The sequence below is a fragment of the Psittacula echo genome (genome assembly GCF_963264785.1).
Source record: "Psittacula echo genome assembly, chromosome: 15".
In the NCBI taxonomy this organism is placed as follows: domain Eukaryota; kingdom Metazoa; phylum Chordata; class Aves; order Psittaciformes; family Psittacidae; genus Psittacula; species Psittacula echo.
In genome coordinates, this window is record NC_137751.1 from 6,003,712 (window position 1) to 6,029,157 (window position 25,446).

At 46.8% G+C, this 25,446-nt stretch overlaps 3 protein-coding genes across 3 annotated transcripts; 2 read left to right on the forward strand and 1 right to left on the reverse strand.

The window, feature by feature from the left end:
• The first annotated feature begins 702 nt into the window (after positions 1–702).
• SERPINF2 (serpin family F member 2) lies at positions 703–8,579 on the forward strand. Its single transcript, XM_080630015.1, is given in 10 exon segments — positions 703–776; positions 778–815; positions 1,891–1,954; positions 2,592–2,654; positions 3,637–4,048; positions 4,333–4,476; positions 4,645–4,848; positions 5,641–5,783; positions 6,385–6,589; positions 7,329–8,579. Coding segments are annotated over 10 exon segments (1,638 nt in total). The 5' UTR covers positions 703–737; the 3' UTR covers positions 7,655–8,579.
• Positions 8,580–14,382: 5,803 nt separating this feature from the next.
• On the forward strand, positions 14,383–18,679 carry SERPINF1 (serpin family F member 1; the record flags this gene model as incomplete). The annotated part of the gene is made up of 7 exons (XM_080629961.1): positions 14,383–14,464; positions 14,884–15,079; positions 15,158–15,313; positions 16,100–16,303; positions 17,091–17,233; positions 17,846–18,056; positions 18,420–18,679. Exons 1-7 carry the CDS (start codon positions 14,387–14,389, stop codon positions 18,677–18,679), a joined length of 1,248 nt encoding a protein of 415 aa, XP_080486087.1. The 5' UTR covers positions 14,383–14,386.
• Positions 18,680–19,462: 783 nt separating this feature from the next.
• Positions 19,463–25,363, reverse strand: SMYD4 (SET and MYND domain containing 4; the record flags this gene model as incomplete). Its single annotated transcript, XM_080630150.1, has 10 exons — positions 25,212–25,363; positions 24,988–25,135; positions 24,769–24,858; positions 23,028–24,180; positions 22,545–22,727; positions 22,080–22,246; positions 21,305–21,437; positions 20,766–20,882; positions 20,298–20,421; positions 19,463–19,613 (listed from the first exon to the last, which is right to left on the reverse strand). The coding sequence occupies exons 1-10, from the start codon at positions 25,340–25,342 to the stop codon at positions 19,463–19,465; spliced, it is 2,397 nt and encodes a 798-aa protein (XP_080486276.1). The 5' UTR covers positions 25,343–25,363.
• Positions 25,364–25,446: the final 83 nt, after the last annotated feature.

Genomic DNA, 25,446 nt, shown 5'->3' on the forward strand with positions numbered 1-25,446 from the left:
GTAGTTTCTGGTTGCAGAGCTCAAACCTGCCTCATTCCCAGTGTCTGCGGTGTTTGGGAATCCAAAGCTGGTGCAATCCCATTTGCATTCCCTACTGCTCCTTAGTGACTCCTCTCACACTGAGGACATGGGCAGAGCTGGGAAGGGTCACCATGGCTTCTGCATATCCACTGCAGTTCTGCCCATTCCCAAGGCTCTTCCTCCATGTGTGTGCTGTGGAGCCCTGGTGCTGTGCCCCAGGGGAGGTACCAGCTGCTCTTGGCTCAGCTCATCCTGAGCATCACCACCTCCTGCTCTGGTACATGGCCACAGGGCCTTGGGCATCAGCCATCTGCTAAAACTGGTGCAGCAGCAGCAGCTGTGATACAGAGAGTAAATATCTGGGGGGTTCTGCAAAGAGACTTCCAAAACCAGAGTGCCCTGTGGCAATAAATTCAAAGCCCTACCTTTTCACTAAAGGTTACGAATAAAAGAGCATATTCCCAGCACAGGGAATATGTGGAAAGTGAAGTCACTGCTAGAGACAACCGACTTCACGTGTTACTTCTGCTGATGGGAGTTTGGAGCTGATAAACTCTGTGTTAACACTGTCTTGAGCCACCCAAAGTATCTCCCATCCCCAAATGCACCACAAATCCACTCCTATTCCCCCAAACCAGTGTTTAACCGGATGCTGTGGGTCAATATTTGCCTCAAACAGGGGCTGGTGCCGAAGGTCGCTGTGGTGGGGAGGAGGGATGAGCTGGACAAGCTGCCCCACACAGAGCCATCAGCCACGCTAAGGCAGGTGCCAGCTCCAACCTGGACAACCTCAGGTAAGGGGCAAATGAACATGGATTTGATAGTAAATAGGGGCTTCTCCAATGAGCCATAGTGTTTCTCTGGGAGAGAGGGCTGAACTGGGCAGAGTGATAAAGGATGGACCAGGGAGGAAAGGGGCATTCAGGGTTATTATATAGCTGCAGGATTTGGGATGAGGAATGAAATGGCCTCAAGTTTTGCTTCTTCCACTTGGAAATGGGGGTCACAGCGCAGTAGTTCTGGGTGAAAGCTCAGAGAAGGGGAAGCAGCCCTAGGAATAAAGTGTATGGCAGGTGTATTGAGAGCTGCGCTTTGGCATGGAGGCTTTATGTCAAGAAGAAGATCTGTTATTTATGTTGGAAAGGGAGAAGTGGCTGGACGAAGCAGTGGCTAGGGAATAGGTGGTGTTTATCTATGGCCCTGGAAGCCCTGCTCCCAGTATGCCATACTGGAACCAGAGCGCAGGGGTAGGAGAAGCTGTGATTTGCCAGCCAAGGGGGAAGGCGAGTGCTGGGAAGGGGAGGACTCTGTATTCCAGCACATATTGCTCAGAAACTGCCCTGCTATTGCAATTTCTATGTGCAAAGTCCCTCCCAGACAGCACTTGCTGAGTGCCCACAGCCCCACTGAGGCAGGTTAGTATCCCTCCTCCCAAGAGCTGAGGATGCTGTGCCCATACCTCCATGGTTTGCATGGGAAAGGAGCAGAGGCTCTCATCCTCTTCCAAAGGCACAGTGTGTGCAGGACTGATTAGGGAAATGCCATTTGCAGTTCAGAGGAATAAGGGCAATGGGGTCAGAAATGCAGGATCCAAGCAGGAGAGTGTCATGGAGGAGCCTGGCTGTGGTTACAGCTCTGCTGTGGTGCGGGTCCCTGTTCCTCTCCGATTTCCCTGCCTTGGCGTTGGACCCAGGAGCCCTATGTTGTTTCTTTGCAGTATTGTTCATCTCCCTGTTGCTTTCTGCAAGCTCCTGCGCCAACCTGTTTGGCCAGGTTGATTGTTTTCTCCCTGTAGACCTGGATAGGCTCAGCTTGCTGCTGCCAGGCAGCTGGAAAGAGCTCCTCTCTCAGCTGGTCCTTCTGTTCCAGAAACATGGTGCTCCTCTGGGGTCCGTGGCTGCTCTGCCTATCTGCTCTGCACAGTCACCTAAGGGTAAGTTGTGATGTAGGGGGCCTCTGCCCAGCAAGGGGAGCAAAGTGGGTCTTCTGCACCAGCCCATGGGGCAAATACCGACTGATGCTTCTGGAAGCACATTGATGGAGGACGCTGCTTCTCTGCTATGGGGTTAGCCCGTGCCCTAGAGCAGGAAGGTTTCTGATCTTCTTTTTCCCAGCTAAAATAGGTGTGGGTGTTCTCATGATTCAAGAGGATTTCAGTAGAAGCTCTTTGGAAACTTGGCTTCAACTGTATTTAGTGTCCATGACCTTCAGGAGTTAACAGGAGGCTGTTTAATAGCAGCTTTCTTTTCGCCTCCATTTTCCATCTGGATCCCTGTCAGATCTGAGATTGCAAAACTGCACTGCTCACTCTCTAAGGGATACATGATTTTGTACCCTTCTGGCCTGGTCCCTTTCCAAACAAATCCACTATTTGCAGCCTCTCCCTGCTCCTACTTACTTCCACTTCTGCACAGTGGATCCCACTGCATTGGGGTCTGCATCCTAAAGCTGCAGCCACACTGGGGCCAGCCTCCGACCTGGCCCCATGGGAATGTGTTAGAAATGGGAGTCTAGAGGAATTCTAGCACATGACTTTGTTTCTTTGTTGTGTATTTTCCCCTCCCCTACAGTTTTCTTCAGTACAAGCCACTGAGCAAAAGCGTCTCTTCTTAGACAAGGATGGGGACCTGAAGGTAAGCAACGCCTGGTTCCAGCACGGGGACTGAAGTTCCACTGTGCTATTTGCAATGGTTTTCCCGAGATAGGAAGAGCCCGGGCAGTGCAATCTAACAGTGCCAGTGCAATGAGAAAGTCCATCTATCTGCAGGCTTCCCTCCCTGCTGCTGCCAGCGCTGTGCTTCTTCATGCTGGAAGCATATGGAGTAATCAGTAGATGGAATGTACAGGGACTGGCAAGTGGGTTGTTTAAGTTCTGATTGATAAGGGAAGATGAGGAAAACAACTAGCTATGAGGGTGATAGGGAGAAAGACCTGGAGCTGGTGCTATGCATCCAGCCTGGCTCTGACAGTGCAGCAGAGGAATGTTATCGGATGTGTGTGGGAACAGAGAGATCTGAGGGGAAAAAACGTGTTTCAGACCATGCAAATGTGAGGACAGTGGTGGCAGTGCTGTAGGCTACAGCTTAGAAAGATGTAAAATGAGGAAATTTGGAGAGAAAAGGGATGGGATGGAATAGAACAGACAAGGCAGATGCCTGGAGGAGGATCTGAGCCAGAATGGATCCAGGCTGTGACAGCAGTAGAGGTACTGACCGATGCCGAGTCCTAAAATGTGTGAGAGAAGGAGGTGAAATCAAGGTTGAGGATGATGGATCTATGAAAGGTGAAGGCAAAGGACATGTGCTGAGCAGGTCATGGTTCTTGCCCTCAAACCATGCCTCTGGGCTCATTTACCTGGGGCAGGCCCTGGAGGCAAGCAGAGAACTACTGCAAGACCCTCACTTGGTTCATTCTCACAGGATACAAAACCTTCTGTGTTCCAGACTCATTGAGGTGCTTTTAACCTCCAGGTTAAAAGGCAAACTGAAGTGAATACACTACCAGAGCAGAAGAGCTGGAGTTTTCTGGACCCATTTAGGTGTGCAGTGAAGCCCATGAGGGATGGTATTGTCCTGCTCCTGCATTCCCAGTCCTATCCTCCTTGTTTCTCCCTAGGATGTGAAACACGCTGGAGTTGAACAGTCTGCTCTGCTGGGAGCAGCGGGTGTGCTGAACACAGACCTGGCAGACTTCACCTATGACACCTTCCAGGAGACTGATGGATCCATGTTACCGTTCACCACCAACTCGCCAGGCATAAAGAATGACTGGAACACAGATGAAGACATAGCTGGGGCTGTGGGCTGTTATAAACAGCAACCATCTGGGGAGATTGCCTCTTCTTCAGAAGAAGGAGAGAGTGAAGATAAAAGCTGTGAGATGACTTGGAAGAAGAGCCAGAGGCTAGCAGATGGCTTGATGAGATTCAGCATCGATCTCTTGAGAGAAGTCCAGCTGGAGTCCAACAGGACCAATGTGATCCTGTCACCCCTCAGCATCGCCCTCACCTTGTCTCACTTGGCACTGGGTAACTTGTTAGTTACAAAAGCACCATTTCCTGTACCCCCTCCTAGGAACCAATGTGTCAAATGCCAAGATTAAATACAACACCTTCCAGTTCATCTTACTCCTGTGGCTTTAATTAGGCACAATTACAATTGACGCTGCCCTTTGTGGCCCTGCTGAGGCTCCTATGCTTAGGTTTCTCCAGCCTCGTTTGTAAGGCACAGGCTGTTCCTAACAGTGGGAAGCTAGATCACTGTTTTCCACTACATGGGCATGACCTAACAGGAATCTGACTTTGCTTTTTAGGAGCAGCAAATCAGACAGAGAAGCACTTGCTGGAGGTGATGCATCTGGAGTCGGTGCCCTGTGTCCACCACATGTTGGGCACCCTTCGGAGGAGGCTCATGGAATCCACCCTCAGCCTTGCATCCCGTCTGTACCTGCAGAAAGGTGAGAGGAGGGATCCTACTGGCATGGGATAAACCTCTGCTTGACAGAGAGTGATGGAAGCACACTGCCATACTGGGAATCATCCCTAAGCAATCCCCCTGGGAAGTGTCACACCACTGGCTGAGCCACTGTCTGGTAACTTTATGTGGAATTCTTTCCTTCCACCAGGATTTGAGGTGAAAGAGAAGTTCCTGGAGGATTCAGAGAAATTCTATGGAGCAAAGCCCATGACTCTTTCTGGGATCAATGAAGATGACCTCACAGCCATAAATAAGTGGGTAAAGGAAGCAACTCATGGGCAAATACCCACCTTCCTACAGCAGCTCCCTGAAAACATAGTGATGCTCTTGCTCAATGCCATCCATTTCCATGGTGAGGCCTTACTTTTCGAGAGGAGTAGTTAGAAATGTACCAGTTTCCTGCAAGCACTGTAGCTGAACAGCATCTCCTTTCATTGCTTCCTGCTAGGCAATCTGCTTGTTCTGTTCTTGTACGTCTGCTGTTCCTCTTGCTTGGATTTCTTTACAGCAACGATTCCCAACTGCTTCACATGTGCTAAAAATGCTACCTGACAGCAGAGCCAGAATGCAGGAGGTGAAACCTGTATTTTTACCTCCTTATTCAGGATCCCAAACAGCAGCACATCCCTGCTCATCTCAGTCACATCAAACGCAACTCACTACACAGCAACCACAGAGCTCACAGGCAGCCCAGTGGTCAGGCACATCTTCCCCTTTTAATTCCCTGAGGCTTCTGCATTGAGACACAGACCAACCACTTGCTTCCAGTGTAAATCTGTGAATCTTTTAGCTTGGTCTTGGAACAGTTTCACCCTGCACAGCACAAAGGCTCTTCATTTTTCAAAGCACAAACATCCTTTTATTTTATCTTCACAGCCTTCAGTAATCCCCCACGCTGAGGCATGAGGATTAATCCCTGTTCTTTGTGTTAGCTCATAGTCCCTCTCTGGAAGATAAGAGCTTCCTGCTGTTAGGGCTTTTCCAGTCCTGGTACTGTATTTCACAGCCCTCTTCACTGTATCTCTACTTTCCTGGTCACTAATCTGCCTTGTTGAAGAAGTTATGAGAGGAGGGGTGTCAGAGAGGCAGTTTCTGTTTTCCTACCCAAATGTAACTGTTGATTTCTAAACTTCTATTTTTGTAGGGTTCTGGAGGAATAAGTTTGATCCCAGCTTTACTGGCCCAGATGTATTCCACCTTGACAATGAGTTTGTGGTCCCAGTTGAGATGATGAAAGCCCAGAAGTACTCCCTGAGCTGGTTTACACTGGAGTCCCACGACCTTCAGGTAGAGCTCCATTAGGAGCACAAGTTTGGATTGGAAGTACCTTTTCCTATGATATTTTACTGACTGCAAATATTCTCTCCCAAAACCCCAAATGTCTCTTAACAGGCATAATACACAAAAACTTAATAAGCATCCTTTGCCCTAGCAAGAACGTTGAACCTTCACTCTCAGTCTATAGGAAAAAGACAGATAGATAGATAGATAGATAGATAGACAGACAGACAGATATTCCTAGACAGATATAGACAGAGTTTAAAAAATTAAAGATAAATGATGAAATATGGGATATATGGGAAGGAATTCCCTCAGACAATGTTCTGTTGGAGCCCTTCAGAACACAGCTACTGCCAGAGTGGGTACAGTGTTTGTGCATGTGGGCTTCCACTCTACCATGTGTTCAATCTCTACCGATCAGTGGCTAAATACTAAAGCCTAATGCTGTTATTCCAACAAACTTTGTTCGGATTCCTCCTTCCTAACAGGCTGTTCTCATCCCATAGCTAGACTGGCTGTGTAGACCAATTGGAAAAAGGCTGTATTAAAAGCATCACTTTCTGGACTTACTTTTCTCTTCCCTGATTCTGGTTGGTTTTATTTCCAGGTGGCCAAGTTTCCCTTTAAGAGTAACATGAGTTTTGTGGTCATTGTACCAAACCAGTATACTTGGAATACCTCTCATGTGCTGGAGAAATTCCCTTATGGACAACTATGCAGGCTCTTCCCCACAGAGGTACCCACTGCAGTGAAGATCCCCAAAATAAAATTGGATCACCACCTGGAACTCAACAGGGTTCTCAGTCAAATGGGTAAGGATTTGCATGGAATAAGTGAAGCTGATCAATCTATATGGCATCTGTTCGCTGACACCAAACCCTACCATCCTTGTTTCTAAAGCTGTGCCTCACAGCTTGCTCCAGATAACATCCAAACTCCTCCATCTCTCATTCCTCTCCTCCTCCTTACTCTTTGCTTGCCTAGCACCAAATGTTTGGCTCCAACAAGAGGAAGCAGCTATACTATAGAGGAAGCAGCATTCACAGTTCCTCCCAATCTTTGAGTTCTTCCTATTCCCCTATTTGTAGCCAAGACCAACATCCTCCTGCATGTCAACCTTTATCTCTTACTTTGTCATTTAACATAGTGTCCAGGACATGGAAATTGCTACCAGAGAGAATGCAGATCACACTTACTGAAATAGAACACCATGACCTGCATTTCCAAATGAGAATTAATCAAGAATTCACTTTGTTTTGCAGAACTGCTTAAAAAATAATACCTCTAAAAGTGTTCCCAGCCAAGCGAGAAAGAGCCTTCAGCCTTGCTGCTGCTTTTAAAGGATGCCTTTAAGTTCTTACACTACCATTCTGGTTTTGGCACTCTCAGCTCTTTATATAGAGAGGGACTGGCTGGCTTGCAGCTCTTGTTTCTGTTGCCTGCCAGTTCTCCAGTCCATGGTGGACAACACAGATGAGGGAATTGCCTCCTTTGGACAGAGCTGGTGGCACCAACCTTAACTAAGGTTAACTTGGTCTCATTTCTCTGTAGGCCTTCAGGAGCTGTTCACAAACCCAAACCTCCAGAAGATCACAGAGAAGCCTCTCTTCGTATCCAGTATACAGCATCAGTCTACGCTGGAGCTTAAAGAAGACGGGGTGGAAGCATCTGCTGCGACCAGTGTTGCTATGTCACGCTCAGTCTCTGCCTTCAGCCTCGACCGTCCTTTTGTCTTCTTTATCTTTGAAGATGAAACAGGCATCCCGCTCTTCATAGGCAGTGTGCAGAACCCAAACCCCAATGCTGCTCCCCAGCGCAAAGAGCCACAGGACTCATATGAAGCAAAGGATGTCAATGAGTACCCCATGCCCAAATAAGAGAGGAGCAGAGCCTTAAGCGTTCTGGGACTGCTACCTGACCCCTTGGACCAGCTAAGAGAGGCCTTCTTCTGAGACCTCCTTCTGAGGCCTCAGGAGGCAATCCCTTGCTGTTTTCCTTTACAGGTCCCTAAAGACCAGTCCTGGGATAGCCCATTCCAGCCTTGATGAGCTTCTCCAGGCTGGGGTTCCCCTCTGTTGAACCTTGAAAAGCTTGTTCTGCCTGGATTTCCCTTCCAGGGCATTTAGTCCTCAAAGGGAGACTTCCTTGTCCCCAGACTCTTATTTAGAGTCTTTATTAAGCTCTTACTAGAGTCCCCTGTAGCCTGGAATCATCATTAGCATCTGGCAGCCTGGACAACAGCCAGAGATATTAATATGGCTCTTCCTTCCACAGTTCCTGGGAACATGTCTACTTCCAAGTGTTCCTCTGAAAACCATCTGTACCCACCTAGAACAGACCTCTAGATCCCCTGGACCAGGAACCAGTTGTCTCCTCTAGGATGTGTCACAGACATTTCCAGGCACAAGCTCTTCTCAAAGATTCCCTTTTCCTCCCCCTTGGCTATTGGGATCTGATGGGGGAGGGCCTGCAGTGGGGAAACCCCTTTGGATCCTTATCAGCAGCCCTTTTCCTGGGAAACTCTAGGTTCTTGGGTAATGCTAGATTTTGAAAGACATATTTTATAGTGTTTTTTAGTAATTTTTATGTTAGCAGAATAATAAAGAGTAAAGCAGAATATATTTGCTTAAGGTGTTACATTGAAAGACCCAACAGAGAAAGGAAAAAGGCATGCAACTTGGACAACTGCAAAGACTGGGAGGAAAACAGGGTCTGTAAGGTGAAATGGCTCATCCATAAAGACAGTCCAAGGACTGAGACCAAGAAGCTTTAGGCATCTCACCTGGAGGGTGTGCAGGAAACACTCACTGTCAGAGATGGCTTTGTGAAATGGGCAGAATTCCTTGCATTAGGAATGAGCTCATTGGCACAGGGGCAGGACAGTATTCTGTCTGTGAGCACCAATGCGGTGATAAGCAGGGATGTGACGGTCCTCAACCTTTCTCTTGGGCAAAACCTCACCATTGCTGGTTTCTATTGTGAGGTTCAAAGCTGCTGATCTGACATATACTATCTGTAATTTGTTCTTCTAATGGGATACAACAGGATGCTATGGATCGTTGGGACAGCTTCCAGAGGAAGGAGGAGCAGATTTTGATGTCTGTAGCTGAATGTCACTGATTTTGCCCTGTTTCTGGCAAAAGGCAATGTCCTGTTACAGCTTCACTTCTGGGCCCAGCTCCCTGGGTCCTTGTTCTGAGGTAGCAGAAATAAGCTCCCATGAAAGAATCTTGGGAACCCTCTATCCAACCAACCCATCCTAGCACTTAAGAATATTAGTCTAACTCACCATAGCCTGCCATGCTGCTATTTCTGTGCAAAACAACTGCTATCCATAGTAGATTCTGCTTTCAAACTCTCTCAGCTTCTGAGTAGAAGGGATGGTGCTCTGGTTTTGAGACACAGCAGTCAGAGAGCGCAGGGGCCATCCTCCTGGCAGTGTTTTCCTCACTCGGGAAGTCTGCCTTCCCTCAAAGGAAGGAGCAGAATGCTTCTGGGAGCCTCTGTCCCTGAATAGTCTGCACCATCTGCTGGAATAAGAGAAGGACTGACTCACTAACCATGAACTTTGGGGATGCAGGAGACTTTGGGGAATAAAAAGTCCTGGCTCTAACCTGCAATTACACATTTCTTGCAGTCTAAAAGGGGAAGAACAGCTAAAGATAATATCTACCCCTCTAGCCCATGCAATGACACATAGCCTTCAAAAAGAGGGTGTAATTACAGGGCCACGTAATTCTAACAAGTAAACCCACAAGAATTCAACCCTACTATGAGGGCATAGCTTTAGGCCACAGGGAACATTTTAGCTTATTTATTTATACAGATTCATTCCTAACATTCAGAAATGCCATCCCATGCCTTAGGTAAGTATTGCTGCAACCTCAGCATTCACATCCCTGAACTCCACTTTGTTGCACTGCAAAAAGTACAAGTCTTCCTTTTCAAGCCTCTGCTCTCCAGCTCCCCCTCTTCTATAAAGCTTTTCCCCCTCACTCTCAGTTTCCTGAACAGCTTGCTTCCTATTTCCTATTTTCTGTCTTCCTTCCATCCCTCCTCCTCCGAGCTATTCTTGTCAAACTATTAATTTCATCTTATTTGACAGTACAGCAGCCCTCCATGACTGTGCTTTGCTCAACAAATTATCAGTTACATCAACCTTAAGACTCTTTTTCACTCCAGTGACTCTCCAGAAGAGGCAATTTGTAACATGCAAAGTAATATTAATGTCTGTGCTCAGGAATTTCCACTTTGCATTGCTAAGCTTTCATTTTGACTGAGCTCTCCTCTGAAAAGACATGACTAGCACAGGGCGGCTGCTCTGTAGCTCATCTGCACCACTGGTTGAGAATACCAAACAGGTCTCAATATCTTTAATATTAGATGTATTTTTCCCTTGCTAAAGCAAATTCATATGAACATGATGAGTATTTCCATAGGTGAACATTGTTCAGACAGCATATTGCCTGCTTTCTTGACTCCAACCCAGCACAACAATAAAATGTATTGATTTAACAAAACTCATCTCGTTCGATGAATATAATGCAGCATTTCAGGGCTACCCATCACCTACAGGAATAAAGCTTGCTTTGGTCTATAATAACACACTGTACAACTGCCACTCTGATTTAAATGGTTTAAAACCAAACCTGTATTTAAAGAGATGGGCTTTCATTTGAAGATACAGACGAGATGTAAAAACTTCTCTAGTGGTCCTTCCAGAAAGGGCAATTTAATGCCACAAATAAGGTATCAAAAAGAGATGCAAACCACTAGAAGATCTCTCCACAGCCCCTCCTTGGGCCAACGATGGAAGGCTAACAAGTACAAACATCTGTCTATGGATGATTCCTCACAGAGCAAGCTGAGAAGCAGTTGAAAGAGGAGCTGTTTCTCTTGTTAGAAGGGGTCACCTTTGAAGCACTGACTAATCACAAGGCAGGCAACCTGCTTTGCTTTCCCATTGCAAAACCAGCAGCTAAAGCTTCTCTAAACCCATCCTTTCCTCTTTGCTGAGGGACTATATGAGCTCAGTGCCAGCGTGTACTGGTAACTCATTCCTACCTGTTAGCGGTGAGGCTGGCAGCCTAGAAAGTTGTCCCAGTGCAGGACCAGGCTGGGGGCACTGGCATTACTGGCTATAATTTACTTTCAGCATTTCCAAATAGACAAACAGCTACTCTGGACCAGCGATGTATCCAGTTATCCCAGTATCCTGGCTCTCCCAGTAGCCAGTAACAAATGACTGGGGGGGGGAAGCCAAGAATAACTAGGGACAAGGAAAATCAACTGCTCTCTGATGGTGTCACCCAGCCTGACCATTGCTAGCCTTCAATGGACCTGTCATCCACTAATTTGATTTGGATTGGGTTTTTCCCCCTCCCAAGAACTATATTTCATCTTCAGCAATATCAAGTTACAATGAGTTCTACAATTTAATCCTTATGAAAAATGGACTCTCTTGATTTAAACATGCACTGATGGGTGCTCCCCTATTGCAAAATAGAACTAAACCCCTCTGCCCTGTTGCCTTCTCCAGATCATTTATCATTCAGTAAGCTCCTACAACAGTCTGTTAATTCATCTTCTTTTACCAAGGCTTTTTAGCCTCTTTCTTTTCAGCCCAAAACTCAAAGCCAGTTATGTTAATAGCTTCTTGTTAACCAGTAACTATCACTGCACAGAACCACTTCTGACCATCTTCCCTTTAACTGCTTTAAACAGCAACAGAATCCTGCTTCCACTTTACAAGTCTCTCCCTTAAACCACAGACATAAATCCATAAATCTACTAAATACTGCTGCATTAACCATACCTCTGAGGAAGAAGAAATCCCCTCAAAACTATGGGGGTAACAGACTTGCTCAAACAACACAGGGATCATTCACGTCTCTGACCTGTCCTTTACCTACCAGACTGCCCTTAGCACATTTAACTTGGAAGGCAGCGCTGAAAAATCAGTGCAACTCAGTGTGAGGGTGGCAGCAGTGGAAAATGGGAGCAGAGCACTTTAAGAGAGCCCCGGGAAGCTGTAACCTGAAGCCTGCCGAAGGCTGGGCTGGGGGAAGCAGCAAAAAGCAGATGTGGCTGCACCAAACCCGCACTGTCCCCGACTCACACCCAGTCGGAGCCGGCAACTGGAGGAGCCCGAGGTAAGGGGCTGCTTAGCCCTAGCATAGGGGAAGCTGAAGGCACGGGATGAGGATGGGGAGGTCTCAGAGGACCTGGGAAACAGGGGAAAACGATTATTCTACAGGTGTTAATGGATGGGATTCCCACCCAAAGAGAGATCTCACCAAGGGTTGGGAGCCACCAGCATCCAAGGGTACCTCTTTGCCTCCAGGGCTGCACTTGGGAAGCGGGGTGGTTTTCTGCCCTTCTAGCATGTGTTGCATGCTTTTTCTTTGCAATGGTGACAACTTTGGTGGTGGCCCAATCCTCTAAGAGCTAGTGGTTGCAAGATGCTTCAGAAGTTAGTGCTGTGAGGTGGAGCAAGCTCTTTGAACTCATGGGCGATGTTTCATAGCTCCCCTAAAATCAGAAGTGTTTATAAATGATGTGAGACTTGTACTGCTATAGATGGAAAGCAAAAGATTTCCTTTGCACCTGCAGGCCTTCAGAAACAGACAGCTCCCAGGCACAAAGTTCCTTCTCAGCTCATTTCTCAAGGTTTTCTTCCTGTACCTTCCTGCCTGTAACATCGTATGCTGCTGCTCCTTCTCTTTAAAGGCAGCCCCAGATATGAATATCATGCCTGAAACCATCCCACCTCTGTTCCAACCCAATTCTTTTCTCTGCATTTCTGGCTGGGGGCTAAGAGACGTACAAAATAGAATCCAGATGTTCAGGCCAATTCAAAGGCAAAAAAGCTTTGTCTTTCTAAAATGGAAATTGCTTTCTTGGCAAAGCCTGAGAAATATGAAGCTGGTGACAGTACTGGCAAAAACAATAGAGATCTGCAAAACCAATCTCCGCTCGCATGCTCCCAGGAGCTCAGGGGAGTTGCAAGCAGAGGTTGTGTCGAGATGATGGTTTTTGTTTGCAGAGAAAAGTTTATGCTCCATGGAAAACCTTCATCTCTAAACTAAACTGAGCCAAACCCCTTCTGCTTGGTGCAGAAAGCCCTCGCTAGGATCTGTTTAACTTAGGCTCAACACAGGGCTCCTGACATCTCTTTCAGCCTGGTGTCTATTCATTGTAAAACTCTGCAATGATAAGAGCAATCCCAACATCATCATAGCCGCTATCACATCACCAAACACACTGGTTTGTGCCAGTATAGTAAATCCTTTCGATACACATCTTCTGCACCAGAATAGCTCAGCTGCTTGGATAGCAGCAGGATGTGAGTGCACAGGGAAAAGAGGGTATCACTTCTGTGTTACCCTGTCTAAACATAGATGAAAACTTAAAACCACTGCTGCGACACCTCTTTCTTCAAGGCGAAACTATCACCGGAAGAAAAGGGTTTTAGCAGGGAAGGGAAGCAGTGAACTGCCTTTCACTGAAGCAGAACCTCTGCCTGCACAGCCTGGGTCCCAAACTGGGGCTGTTGTAGCCACGTGGCTTTATGTTGTGTTTCTACCAGCAGGCATGTTTTCTTTACAGCTGAAGTTAATCTGAAACACATGTTCTTTCTCCTGCTTCACTGGATGCCTGGATCACAGGGGTTAGCTAAATACAACCCTCTTCCTTTCATTTCTGGGAATCTCTATAAACATTGCTTCAGACCAGCCTCAGTGGCGTCTGTTCTCAGAGGCATGACACTCGTGCAGTAGCTCTGATTTACTCGCAGTGAAACCCTGTGTTACACACTGCCCTTTGGACCAGACAGATCTGGACTGGAAGGGCCACAGAGGCCAATACTGCAGGGATTAAAAGTGGATTCCATGATCCACAGAATCATTCTATGATTCCACAGAAGGCACAGTTTTGGGGTGTTTAGTACTTTTCTCCCACCTGCATTAAAACGCTGAATAAGCCAAGCTCTGTCTTTCCCTTCTTCTCTAGATCTGGCCTAGGGTTAGGTATTTACGCTCAGCCCCTTTCCTTGCTGTCTTTTAAAAAACCTCTTTTACTTGATCAAGTTGCAAATAAGCAGCAGAGGATGCACATAGGCTCTACAGCCTTGCAGACACAAGAAACATGACAAACTACTGCCTGAGGCAGGTAACTTGCCCAGCAGAGCAGTAACCAGTCTGTTTTGCTTTCTGCTCCATTCAACAATATGGATTTGTTGCCTTTTCTAAATGAAGTATTGATTTTTTCTTTAAGTCTAAAACCCAGAAGATATGATTTAGTGCTTTTCTGGACCTTGGCACTAAGTAACTGCCAGCATCACCGTGGTTTGGGTCACACATATCTGCTTTTGTGCTCAGGCACACCCAGACATGTTTGCTTGCCCAATTTTAAAGTTATTGGGCTGAATATTTCAAACCAGAGAAGAAAACCCAACGAAGATCAGGTGTGTGTTTCAGAATTGGAAAGGACAAGCAGCAACATGTGTCATTGCAGCTCCTGACACAACCAAGTGAAGAGCAGTGGTTAAGGATGTATTTGTTTGGTTGCTTAAACTATTTCTGTTGTGCTCTTACTCTGTAGGTTCAAGCATGCAGATTCCAGTGGTTCTCCTTTTCTTGGGTCTCTTAACTGTCCCAGGCAGATCCCAGAACTCAGCTACTGCGCAGGTGAGTAGGAGACAACACAAAGAGAGTGAGGAAGAGATACCTGGAGCAGGTAATTCAATTTTAGAGAATCTTAGGGCAGGATTAAGCACTACCCTGCCAAGTTACTAGGATTTTATTTAGCAACATAATGAGACTAACTCCTGCTTTATCTAGATAAAGCCTTACATCAGGGGATGACTGTGAGGCAGTAGTGGATTCCAATCTGAGTGCTGCCTTCAGCTTTACTAGGACACTTTAAAGTAACTACACTCTCTCTTCTTACACTTTAAAGTTCCTACACTCTCCATCTGTTAAAATTAAGCCAGTCTTCCTGTAGCTCACAGAAGAGGATCTGTAGATTCCTTGCCTTTGAAATACTTATCACAACCTTACCTACCCTTGTAAACCAAGTCTAACCAGAGTGCTCCCTGCACTGCTAGAACTCTGCCACTGCTGATGGAGCTGGTGAGGTTGAAGAGGAAGATCCATTCTATAAGAGCCCTGTAAATAAGCTGGCAGCTGCAGTCTCCAACTTTGGCTATGACCTGTACCGGCAGCAATCTAGCCGAACAGCCACTGCTAATGTCCTGCTGTCTCCATTCAGCCTGGCTACAGCACTTTCTGGTCTCTCACTTGGTGAGTTCTTACCCCTTGCCCTCACATGGTGTTGGGTTTGACAGACCTTCCCTCACAGTTTGTCCTTGTTGTTGGCAGGGGCTGGAGAACGAACAGAAGATGTGATTTCTCGTGCTCTCTTCTATGATCTGCTTAACAAAGCTGAGGTCCATAACACTTACAAGGAGCTACTGAGCAGTGTGACAGGGCCAGAGAAGAGCATCAAAAGTGCCTCCCGTATCATCTTGGAGAAAAGTAAAAGTCTTTCTTCCCCTCTATCAGATCTTACCTAAATAACTAGCAGCAGGTAGAACACACTGAGTAACACCACACTAACAGCTTCGGCTCTGACATACTGAGCCAAGACGCAGACAGTGCATAGAATGCTATTCCTGCTCCAGAAAAGCCTGGGAGGTTTGTGTGCACATAAACAAAGACTTATGCACACAAAGACACTGGTGACACAGCAGCAAACACAAGGAAGACCCAGAATAAACTTGCTGAGGATTTTGCCTTCACTCCAGGGTTTCTGGCAGGTGTTGCTAACTTCCAGGAACCACAAATCCCATTCTCTATTTGTGATAGCATTCAGCCATATTCCTTTGTTTAATTCCTTGCAGAACTAGTTGAAATGTCTGCTTTTGGCATGAAATAAACATCTGCTCACAGAGCTAAGAGCCATCTTTTGGAACCTGCTGGTTCCAAGAATCCAATAGGTTGAGTAAGCTGTACTCTTAAAGCAAGCTGGAGAAAGAAGAAAGACTGATGTGTAGGAATAGCTGTGTCCAAGCCTTCTGTTCTTATCTCCTCTCTTTACTTGTCAGAAAAGAGTTATGCCATATTCCAGCATGGGTGGCTATAGGAGTTGGATCAGTTTCCTCAATGTGCCTTCAGTCATTCTTCTTCAAAGCCGGTTTCTGTATACACACAGCCTCAGATGTTTTATGAGAGAACTGCTGCTGGGCTTTGGATTGCAATCTGCTGCCTTGAGATTGTTGTGATAAGGGAGCTAGCTGCAATATCAATGTTTTTGTTCCCCAGGACTGAGGGTGAAGCCTGGATTTCACAGCCAGCTGGAGAAGTCCTACAGGATGCGTCTGAAGGTACTAAGTGGCAATACCCAGTTAGACCTCCAAGAAGTCAACAACTGGGTACGACAGCAAACAAAGGGCAGGATTATGCGGTTTATGAAGGACATGCCCACAGATGTCAGCATTCTCCTTGCTGGGGCTGCTTACTTCAAGGGTAAGGATGTTGTGTACTTGCTTACAGAAAGGGTCTGTAAGTTTGTGTTAGAAGAGACAGGAAGGAACGCTTCCACTTCGAATAGAGCAAACAGACTGTCAAAGAGACAGCGTAAGAAGAAAGTGTTTGAGAACACTTAGCAAAGAAGAAAAAATGCATGCTACCTGAAAAGAGAAAGTCCTCAAGGGAGGAATCGGTGCTCTTGGGAAGCTGAATCTTGACCTGTTTGCAGCAAGAGATCAGAGAAGAAAGCTTAAGCACACAAAACTCCACAGCAGGAGACAGAATGTTACCATTTAGGGAAGGCATAGCTTAAAGAGTGTACTGAGCCTTTTTACCACTGTAGAAAGGGAGATAGTAAAGGCTGTTCTAGAACGTGCTGTAAGGCAGTGTCCTGGAGAATTATTGCTTAGAGACAAGGAGCAAAATAAAGGGTGGGGAGAGAAGCACTTTATATGCATTCACACAACTGTTATCCTTTAAAATAGTTTTGTAATTACATAAGTAGAAATCAACTACTTAATAGCTACTCCACCCATGCACTGGCTTGATTTTTTCATTTCCCATTTAGTCAATTCTCAGATGAAAAGGAGGAGCCAAAGAGTGGCAGTAAATCAGTAGCTTTAATCAGTCTGTTTCCATCCCTATCATCATTCAGTTATGCCTCCACTCTTAAAAGCACAAATACTGTATATATAAAACACAAGATTACTCAGCCACAGACACAAACCTGGTTTCCTATGCTATTATTCCAGAAATTTCTGCATTTTCTCTTTTTAAAAAACAGGGACCTGGAAAACAAAGTTTGACACCAAGAAGACTGTCCTGAAGGACTTCCATCTGGATGAGGACAGAACTGTGAAGGTGTCCATGATGTCAGACCCCAAAGCCATACTGCGATATGGTTTTGATTCCGAACTCAACTGCAAGGTCAGAGAGCAAATATTGCACAAGATCTCCTACACCTACTGAGGAACAGGCTCAGCTACACTTACCTGTTAACCCACTCCAGAAGACAGCCTTACTTCTCCCATCAGCCTACTTTTGCAATCCCTATTTTGAAAGGCTGCATGTTGGTTCTTTGGAATATCCCACTTCTACATTGGCTATGTGACAAGCAGGCCAGAACTTAAATAACACACTGGTCTTACTACTGTAACTACCCTGTATTGCTTGACCGAAAATTGGGCAAGAAGGGCAGGGCACATTCAGCCAAACTTTTCCATCTCTACCTCTTTCAACCAATCTTTCACTGTAGCATGAGCTCAAAGGTGTTCCAGATGAGAATACCCCAAAGCAATACTGCAGTTCATTACAGGACTCGACAGGGGAGAGACAACACTTGCCATGTAATAGCATGGGTTGATGAAAGCCTGGCGCCAGAGGGGTCAGGAAGCATCATGTCCCATAAAGCAAACAGGGAACAAGACCAAATGTTAACTGGAAAGGCTGACCAGGCAGTTGAGATTCAGGCCTGGTACAGGATGGGTAAAACTGTTCATTATTGATGTCACTCTTTCTCATTTATAATTTGCCTTCCAGATTGCCCAGCTCCCACTGACAGAGGGAATCAGTGCCATGTTCTTCCTGCCTACGAAGGTGACCCAGAATATGACTCTGATTGAGGAAAGCCTTACTTCTGAGTTTGTCCATGATGTAGACAAGGAGCTGAAGACAGTCCACGCTGTGCTGAGCTTGCCCAAACTCAAGCTGAACTATGAAGAGGCACTTGGCAGCATGCTAAAGGAGACAAGTATGTACATCACACACCCTCTGCAGACTGCCAGGGCTCAAAGCAGCGGGCAAGTTGCTTCCTGCTCTCAGAAGAATATGAAGCTGGTGGGTTATTAGTTAGGTCCTGCTGTCTGTGTAGAGATTTCACCAGCAACTAAATCACTTTGGTCCAGAACTCTTCAACTTTTCATCACACCTTTCCACCAAGCTCATACAATGCTTCTGATACTGAGAGGGAGAAGCTCAATAAAGACAGATTAAAGCTTCTTCCTGTCACCTCCCTACCAGAGCAGCTACGTGCCCTCCTGGATCACAGCATCAGCAGTACTGCTCCATCTGCATCTATGCTTTCAGCTAATGCCATTTTCTTTCTTTTCTCCAGGGCTTCAATCACTTTTCACATCACCTGATTTTAACAAGATTTCTGCCAAGCCTATTAGCTTATCTCATGTGCAACACAAGGCAGTTCTGGAGCTTAGTGAAGATGGGGAAGGATCCACACCAAATCCTGGGGTGAATGCTGCTCGTCTGACCTTCCCCATAGAATATCACGTGGACAGACCCTTCCTTCTTGTACTGAGAGATGATCCCACAGGAACCCTCCTCTTCATCGGCAAGATCCTGGATCCCAGGGGTGTTTAAATCCCTTCACAATAATCTGCAATGGCAGGGCCCAAATGGAAAGGATGGTATTGGGAGGGATACTGGCTCCCCGCTCTGCTGCACAAAGACACAACTTGCAAAATCTTATGCCTTCATGCTGCAATAAAAAGAGCTTTTGCTATTAATCTCAGTAAGCCCCAGTATTCTCCCTTGAAAGATTGTCTGCCTATGTCATATGCCTTCACTGTCTTATTTTCCCTAGATGAGCCACAATTCAGTTCTGTGTGCTACACCATCTGGTGTATACTGCATTTTCCCATCTTCCAACCTGATGCCAGGTGTTTATACTGAATCCCTCAGCCCTTCAAGTTCTGCAGTGCCCCTCCTATAGCCTGTAAGTTTGCACTTCCCATCCTGCTGCCTCACCCATTTCAACCATTTACATTTCATGCTGGCAAGAAGCAAAGTGCTTCGCAGCATTAGAAATAAAAGGCAGCGTGCTCTGGATGTCTGCATGTTCATAACCATCAGGGTACAACACATGGGAGATTCCCATCTCTAGAAACACAGGCATACACAAGCATCTCAAATGTTTGCTTCAAAGGCAGGAATTATGCAAGAGCATCTCTTCCCACTGTACCACACATAGACCCTTATGTTACAACTGGTCATTTTATTTACAACAGTCTCACTAAAGAGCATTTCAGACTTCATTCAAGTTGTTGTTACACACGATTTTCCAGCTTGTACCACACAACTACCTTACCACATGGAACTTAGCTTTGATGAAAGATCACACTGCAGCTTCCTTTGACAGGGAAATTAAGTTCTCTGAAGGATGCTTCTGGGAAGCTCTAACAGGCAGGTCTTCATCTCTTGTAGTTCCTGGATCTGAGTACTCTGTGGACCACAGTGCACCAACAAAATCTCCTCTGCTCTTTGAATCGTGCTCAGAGCTTCAGAAACTGCAAATCTGAAATAGGAAGAGAATAAGAACAGAGTATAAATACACTTAATTCAGCTCTTTGACTTACAAAACCTTTAACCCCTCCCAAACAAAAACCTAAACCTGTTCATGGGTACAGATCCTACCCTCCACTGCCTTTCATCACCAGCTGTGCACTTCAGCTGCAAAGGGAAGATGGGGAGGGGAAAGGTAAGGAGATGGACAAAAACACTTAAAACATTATCTTGGTACTCACTACTTCCTCACTGCAGCTCCCACTAAAATCAATTCAGTTACAGGGAGGTGTTGTGAGAAGATTTTCAGAGGCAGTCAGGGGATTTGCTTGCCCAAATAGCGCAAGAGGATTTTGTTTCCTCCTTTGAAAGGATGTCAGCAACATTATGAAACTGAGATATACACACTAAGGGTGGGTATTTGTCAAAACAGGGGAGGGAATAAATGGAGCCAGTGAGAGGAATAGACAGGGACAAAGCAGAGAAATGAGTCCAAAGAGAGTCATGAGGTATAAGTGACCCCAGTGGGGTTAATGAACTTGCACTTGAGTAATGGCCAACTTTTGTACCTGTGCCAGCCTGGCTGGGGTCCTGTGAGACACTCTGAGGGTGCCAAGGACCACTTCCCATGATGCTGTGTCAGACACACAGGAGTGGGGCAGGGAAGGGATGGGACAGAGAATGAAAGCAAATTTACCCATTGAAGAGAATTTGGGCCAGCTTGAAAAGTTCATGACCTGTTTCTACACTTGATGGTCCATGATGCATTTCCACAACCTCAATGCTCCTCTGCAGGTGTCTGGCTGCTTCCTGCCACTTCCCTGATGGGAAAAACATAGCAAAACAAGAAATGAGTCATGAAAAAATACTTTCTAGAGCTACTGTCACCCAAAGAATCTGACATTATGCAAAATGCAATGAACTGTGTCCACAGCATTCTTGGGAGGCTGCTGACCTCAAAACAAGGACAGGGGATTTAGAACATGAGATGACATTAACGTTCATTGGGTGTTGTGGATGCAGTTTTGGCCAAAGCAGTCTTTCCAAAAGCCCTGCTGTCAAGGCCAGAGAAACAGAGTAGGAAACAAGGGCTGGTCAGAGAAAAGGCAAGCATGTTAAATTCAAAGGTCAGAAAACTAAAGCTAATGAGAAGACAATGCCTTACCAAGAGTAGCATAGACCTGTGCCAGATGATCATCTATCTCTCCCATCAGCAAATGCTCTGGAGACAAGAGGTTTCCAGCATCCATCTGACACTTCTGGAGCATTTTAATAGCCTGATCTACAACAAAACGGGGTATAAAATTAACCCTACTGGCCAGTTTCTAACTTTCCATGATCCAGGAACTAAAATCAGTCCAATCTCATCTTGCATCTTACACAGCTAGATTCAGATTCAACATTGACTTCTTCTGCAACCCTGCTTATTATAACACAGTGTTGGCCTGATTCACCCCAGGAAAGTGAGGCTTGGGAATGTGTAACTCCAATGCTACCCTGAGTTCTTTAGGTTACTATGGAACAGCGTGTGACTTAGATTAACACCCGGATCAAGGGTATAAAAAACCTAAAGCTCAAGTCCCCAGGGACACCAGGCTGCGTGCCAGGAGACCCCATCTGCATAAGCAACAGTGCCATCTCATGGCTAGAACTACGTCTCCCAATGCGTATTCGCTAGCTGCTGACCTTAAAGCTGAGCCTTACCAGCCTTCCTGGCTCTTAGCAGCTCTAATGCATTCTTGATTTGTTGCTGAAGATCCTGTAAACGGTGTGACAGGCTCTCTCTGCTGACTGAGATTGCACAAGCTTCATTTGAACAGCAAAGCATGTCTTCCCCCTGTGGAAATCATCCCTGTGATCACTCCTGTTCAACTCAAAGCTTATCATCTCTGTTATCTCTGCACTGTGTTATAGAGAGGCTAAATTGTTTCTCAGTTGCATTCATTAAACCAAGTGACTTGCTTTTAAATTGCTATTGAGTTATTTGATTTGATGATAAACTTCCAGGAATAGCTATTACTATGTGAGGTATAGATTAGGCCAAAGCAGGGTTACGTGGTACACAACTGATGTTCATACAATACACGTACTGCCTTGGCTTCTCCTCATGTTTTAATTCACATCCTGTTAACTGCAGAGTGTGACTCTCTCTACAACACCTTCTATTCTAGACTCCAGGCCTTCATTTTCTTTCCTAAATATCCCCCTTCCCCTAGAGTCCATGATCCTGATATTCCCAAGTTCCTTCATCAAGTTCAAAGGGCTTTTAACTTGCTGTTAAAGGCATTATTTTCCCTATAATGCTGACATACAAGAACATTACAGGAAAGCTGCTAAGCACAGTGAGGTACTCTCTTGACTCTACAAGGGCTTTTGCCTTCTGAGCAGAGATCACAGACTGAGCTCTTTAACTCTTGACTTCCCCAAAGACCCAAACACATCCCTGTAAGTTATACAATCACAGCTATGGAAGAACTACCTGCACTGGAGCCCGGCAGGTAGGACAGCAGAATGAGTTTCTCATGGCCACCTCACTCTTGACATCAGACTCTAACTCTTCAAGGCAGGCCTGGCAGCGACACTCAAAGAAATACTGTCTGAGAAGCTCTTGTCTCTCAGCAACCCTCATTCTACATCGATGAGGCCCTGCAAAGCGAGGGCAAGGGTAGAAATCTCCAAACAGGTACGGTTCTTAGCATGAGACTAAATATATCTTTGTTATATTTGAGACTAGACATAGCACCTTTTGGAGAAGACATAATTGAAGACCAAGAAACAGTGGGCTCAGGAGATATGATTTTACATTGACATCTTTGATCAAGGCTTATACATAAACAACATTATACTGTGGTATATAATATTAACAGTAGTAATAATCAGTTAGCATACCAGTAGAGGTGATACTATGTTTGTGCCTTGAGACAAACAGAGAGTTAATACTTACCATAGCAATGCAAAACCTCTTGGCCACTTGGGATTGGCTGCGATGCCCTGACAGTGGCAGCTGTGCCACTAAATGAGACACTGATATTGGGCAAGCAGGAATGGTTCAGGAGGCTGAGGACAGGAAAGAAGGCTGTCGCCAGGCGCACAGGCTTCTTATTTACAACAGCACCATCTCCGGACCCTGAAGACAGAGGAAAAACAAGTAGGTTGAGAAGGAAAGCTCAGTAACCAGTGCAACTTCTGCACCAAGCACTCTGACCAACTGCAGAGAGTGGTAGAAAGGTTTCTGGTATGTTGCTGCAATAAATAATAGCTAAATGCCCTCTACCTGTGCACCAAAGAACAGGCCAGCATGGGACAGGCCATACATTTTAAGCAAGTCATTCCCATCTGCAAAGGGAGCTTTTCAGAACTAAGTATTCAATCTTTTTACACAAGCTGGATGAGTAACGATAACAGGGCTCTGAAGTTTTTATCTTACCTGACTCCTGCATCACAGTGATGGCTTGTGCATTACATTGCAACTGCAACACATGCCTCAGCATCGCTTCTGCCACAGTCTTCAGCTCTGGAGACAATTCACCTGATGTTTTTTCACGTGTCTTTGGTTTGGACCGCTTCTCAGACGATTCCTGATTCAGAACAGCAGCCTCTAGGCCAGCTTCTTGCAGTTGTTTGCATATAGCTACGACACTCAGCATGCAAAGGAACTTATGTTCAGGGCTGTGCTTCTCAGCATGTGGCAAAAGGTTGAACACAGCCTGGTAAGAACTCTGGTACTGACCACTGTCATTACAACCAGGGATACCTCTGCTACCAGCTCTTGTATCTGCTGCCTCACTAAGATGTTTGCATCTTGCCTCAGGGTTATGAAGGTCTTTGTCACCATGATGGGACCATTCCACCAGCCTCCTAACCTCTGGAAATCCTGCCAGTAGAACAGTCCTCAAGGCAACATGGCAGAAGACCCCCAATGTAAGAAGCAATGGTCCCAAGGAGCACTCTGTCCTGTGGTACTGCTCCCATGCCGTATCTGCACACTTCTGGCTGCAATACTTTGCATAACTGCACCCACAGCAAGGCACTGAGGCCAGGAGCTGCCTCAGACACCGGTGGCAATAAAGATCTGCATTAGTGACTCGAGTATCCCATGCTGTTTCACTGCTGTCCTGCAGAAGAAGGCTCTCCCCTGGGCAGAGCACGCTTACAAAGGCCTCCTCTTGCAACAGGCTCTGTCCTGGCAGGATGTCCTGGGAGGCCACCAAGTGACGTCCTCTCGCTGTATCAAAATTCAAGCTCAAAGATGAAGATGCTCCTGAAATGCTGTCATTCTCTTCCCAGATCTCTGACTCTCTTTGAATGTCACCACCTGCTTCTCGTGCAGGCTCTGAGCAGCTCTCCTTCTCATGTATTTTAACCTTCAGTTGACTTAACTTTCCTAGCAGTGTCTGCTGTGTAGTGCTCATCATGATCCCCTCCATAGCAATCTTATTCTCCACCACACTGAGGGCATCTGCAGCCTCCTGTAACCTCCCCAGACACAGCAGACATTCAGCTTTCCGCAGCAGCACTTTGGGCAGCAGCCTGTCCGGGTAGCCATGACTTTCTGCCCTGGCAATATCTTCCAAACAAACCTAGGAACAAAGACAAGGCCATCCAAATGTACTTGAAACCAGCTGAGACTTGCACTCTTCGCTCCATCTAAGATGCAGAGTATTTTAATAGAACCATCGAATGGTTTGGATTGGAAGAGACCTTAAAGCTCATCCAGTTCCAAAGCAGGGACACCTTCCACTAGAGCAGGTTGCTTCAAGCCCCTGTATCCAACCTGGCCTTGAACTCTGCCAGGGATGGGGCAGCCACAACTTGATGATCAATGGCCATGCACATTTGTTGGCCAAATAAATCCTCCTGACACAGAGCAAGAAGCAAAGAAGGAACCCTTCAGAAAGTAACGACAGATGCTTTAAGCACAGCTTCAGAAGCACACCTGATCTATTCTAACAATCAAATACCTCTTACTGCAGGGTTTGCACCTGAACCCTGCGTGCAAACACTGTGGTAACACCTCAGAGGGTGCTCAGCCTCATTCCCCAGCCCCACCTCTTCCTACACCCGAGGCCTGAAGCCACGCTCTGTGCATGCAGCCTTGCCTGGGGACCCTCAGGAGCTCGGCAGTGAGGACAGAACCAGGCCGGACCCGTTTCCCCACCACAATTTACCTCAAAGCACTCGAGGTGGAAGAGAGCGGCGGAGCGGTTGGCGAAGCACAGAGACACCTCAGGGCTGCCGGGGAGCTCATGGGACGCTGCCTGTGGAGACCAAGGAGCTGCTGCCTCAGCGGGAAGGGCCCTCAGCAGGGATCCCCTCATGAGTGCATCCTTCGACAGAGGCCCCAGACTATGAGGCCCCGTCCCGGGGGCTGCCCCCGTCCCACGTACCTGCGAGTAGAGCCTCACGGCGGCACCGTACTGGCGGCGGCCGAACAACCGGTTTCCCTCCTCCCTGTAGAAGCGCGCGGCAGCCGCCTCCTTGCCCGCCCGCGCCCGGCGGCACAACCGCTGCAGAGCCGCCGCCTCTACCTCAGGCCTGCAGGACACGGGGGTCAGCTCCGCGCTCCAGCCCCATTGCACCCCGTCCCGTCCCACCCCGCCCCGCGGCTCACCGGAGCAGGCCGCAGCCCAGGCGCACCGTGTCGTACAGCGACGCCGCCGCCAACCGCTCCCGTAGCGCCGAGTCCAGCGCGGCCCAGCGCCGGGCAGCGCATAGCTGCCATTTCTCTACGGGCAGCGCCATTGATACTGCGATGGCGGCACCCAGCTGCACCGGCACAACGCTTCCGCCGTACAACGCTAAACAACCAATAGGAGCGCTTGTATTGCCGTTGTCTGGGTCACGTG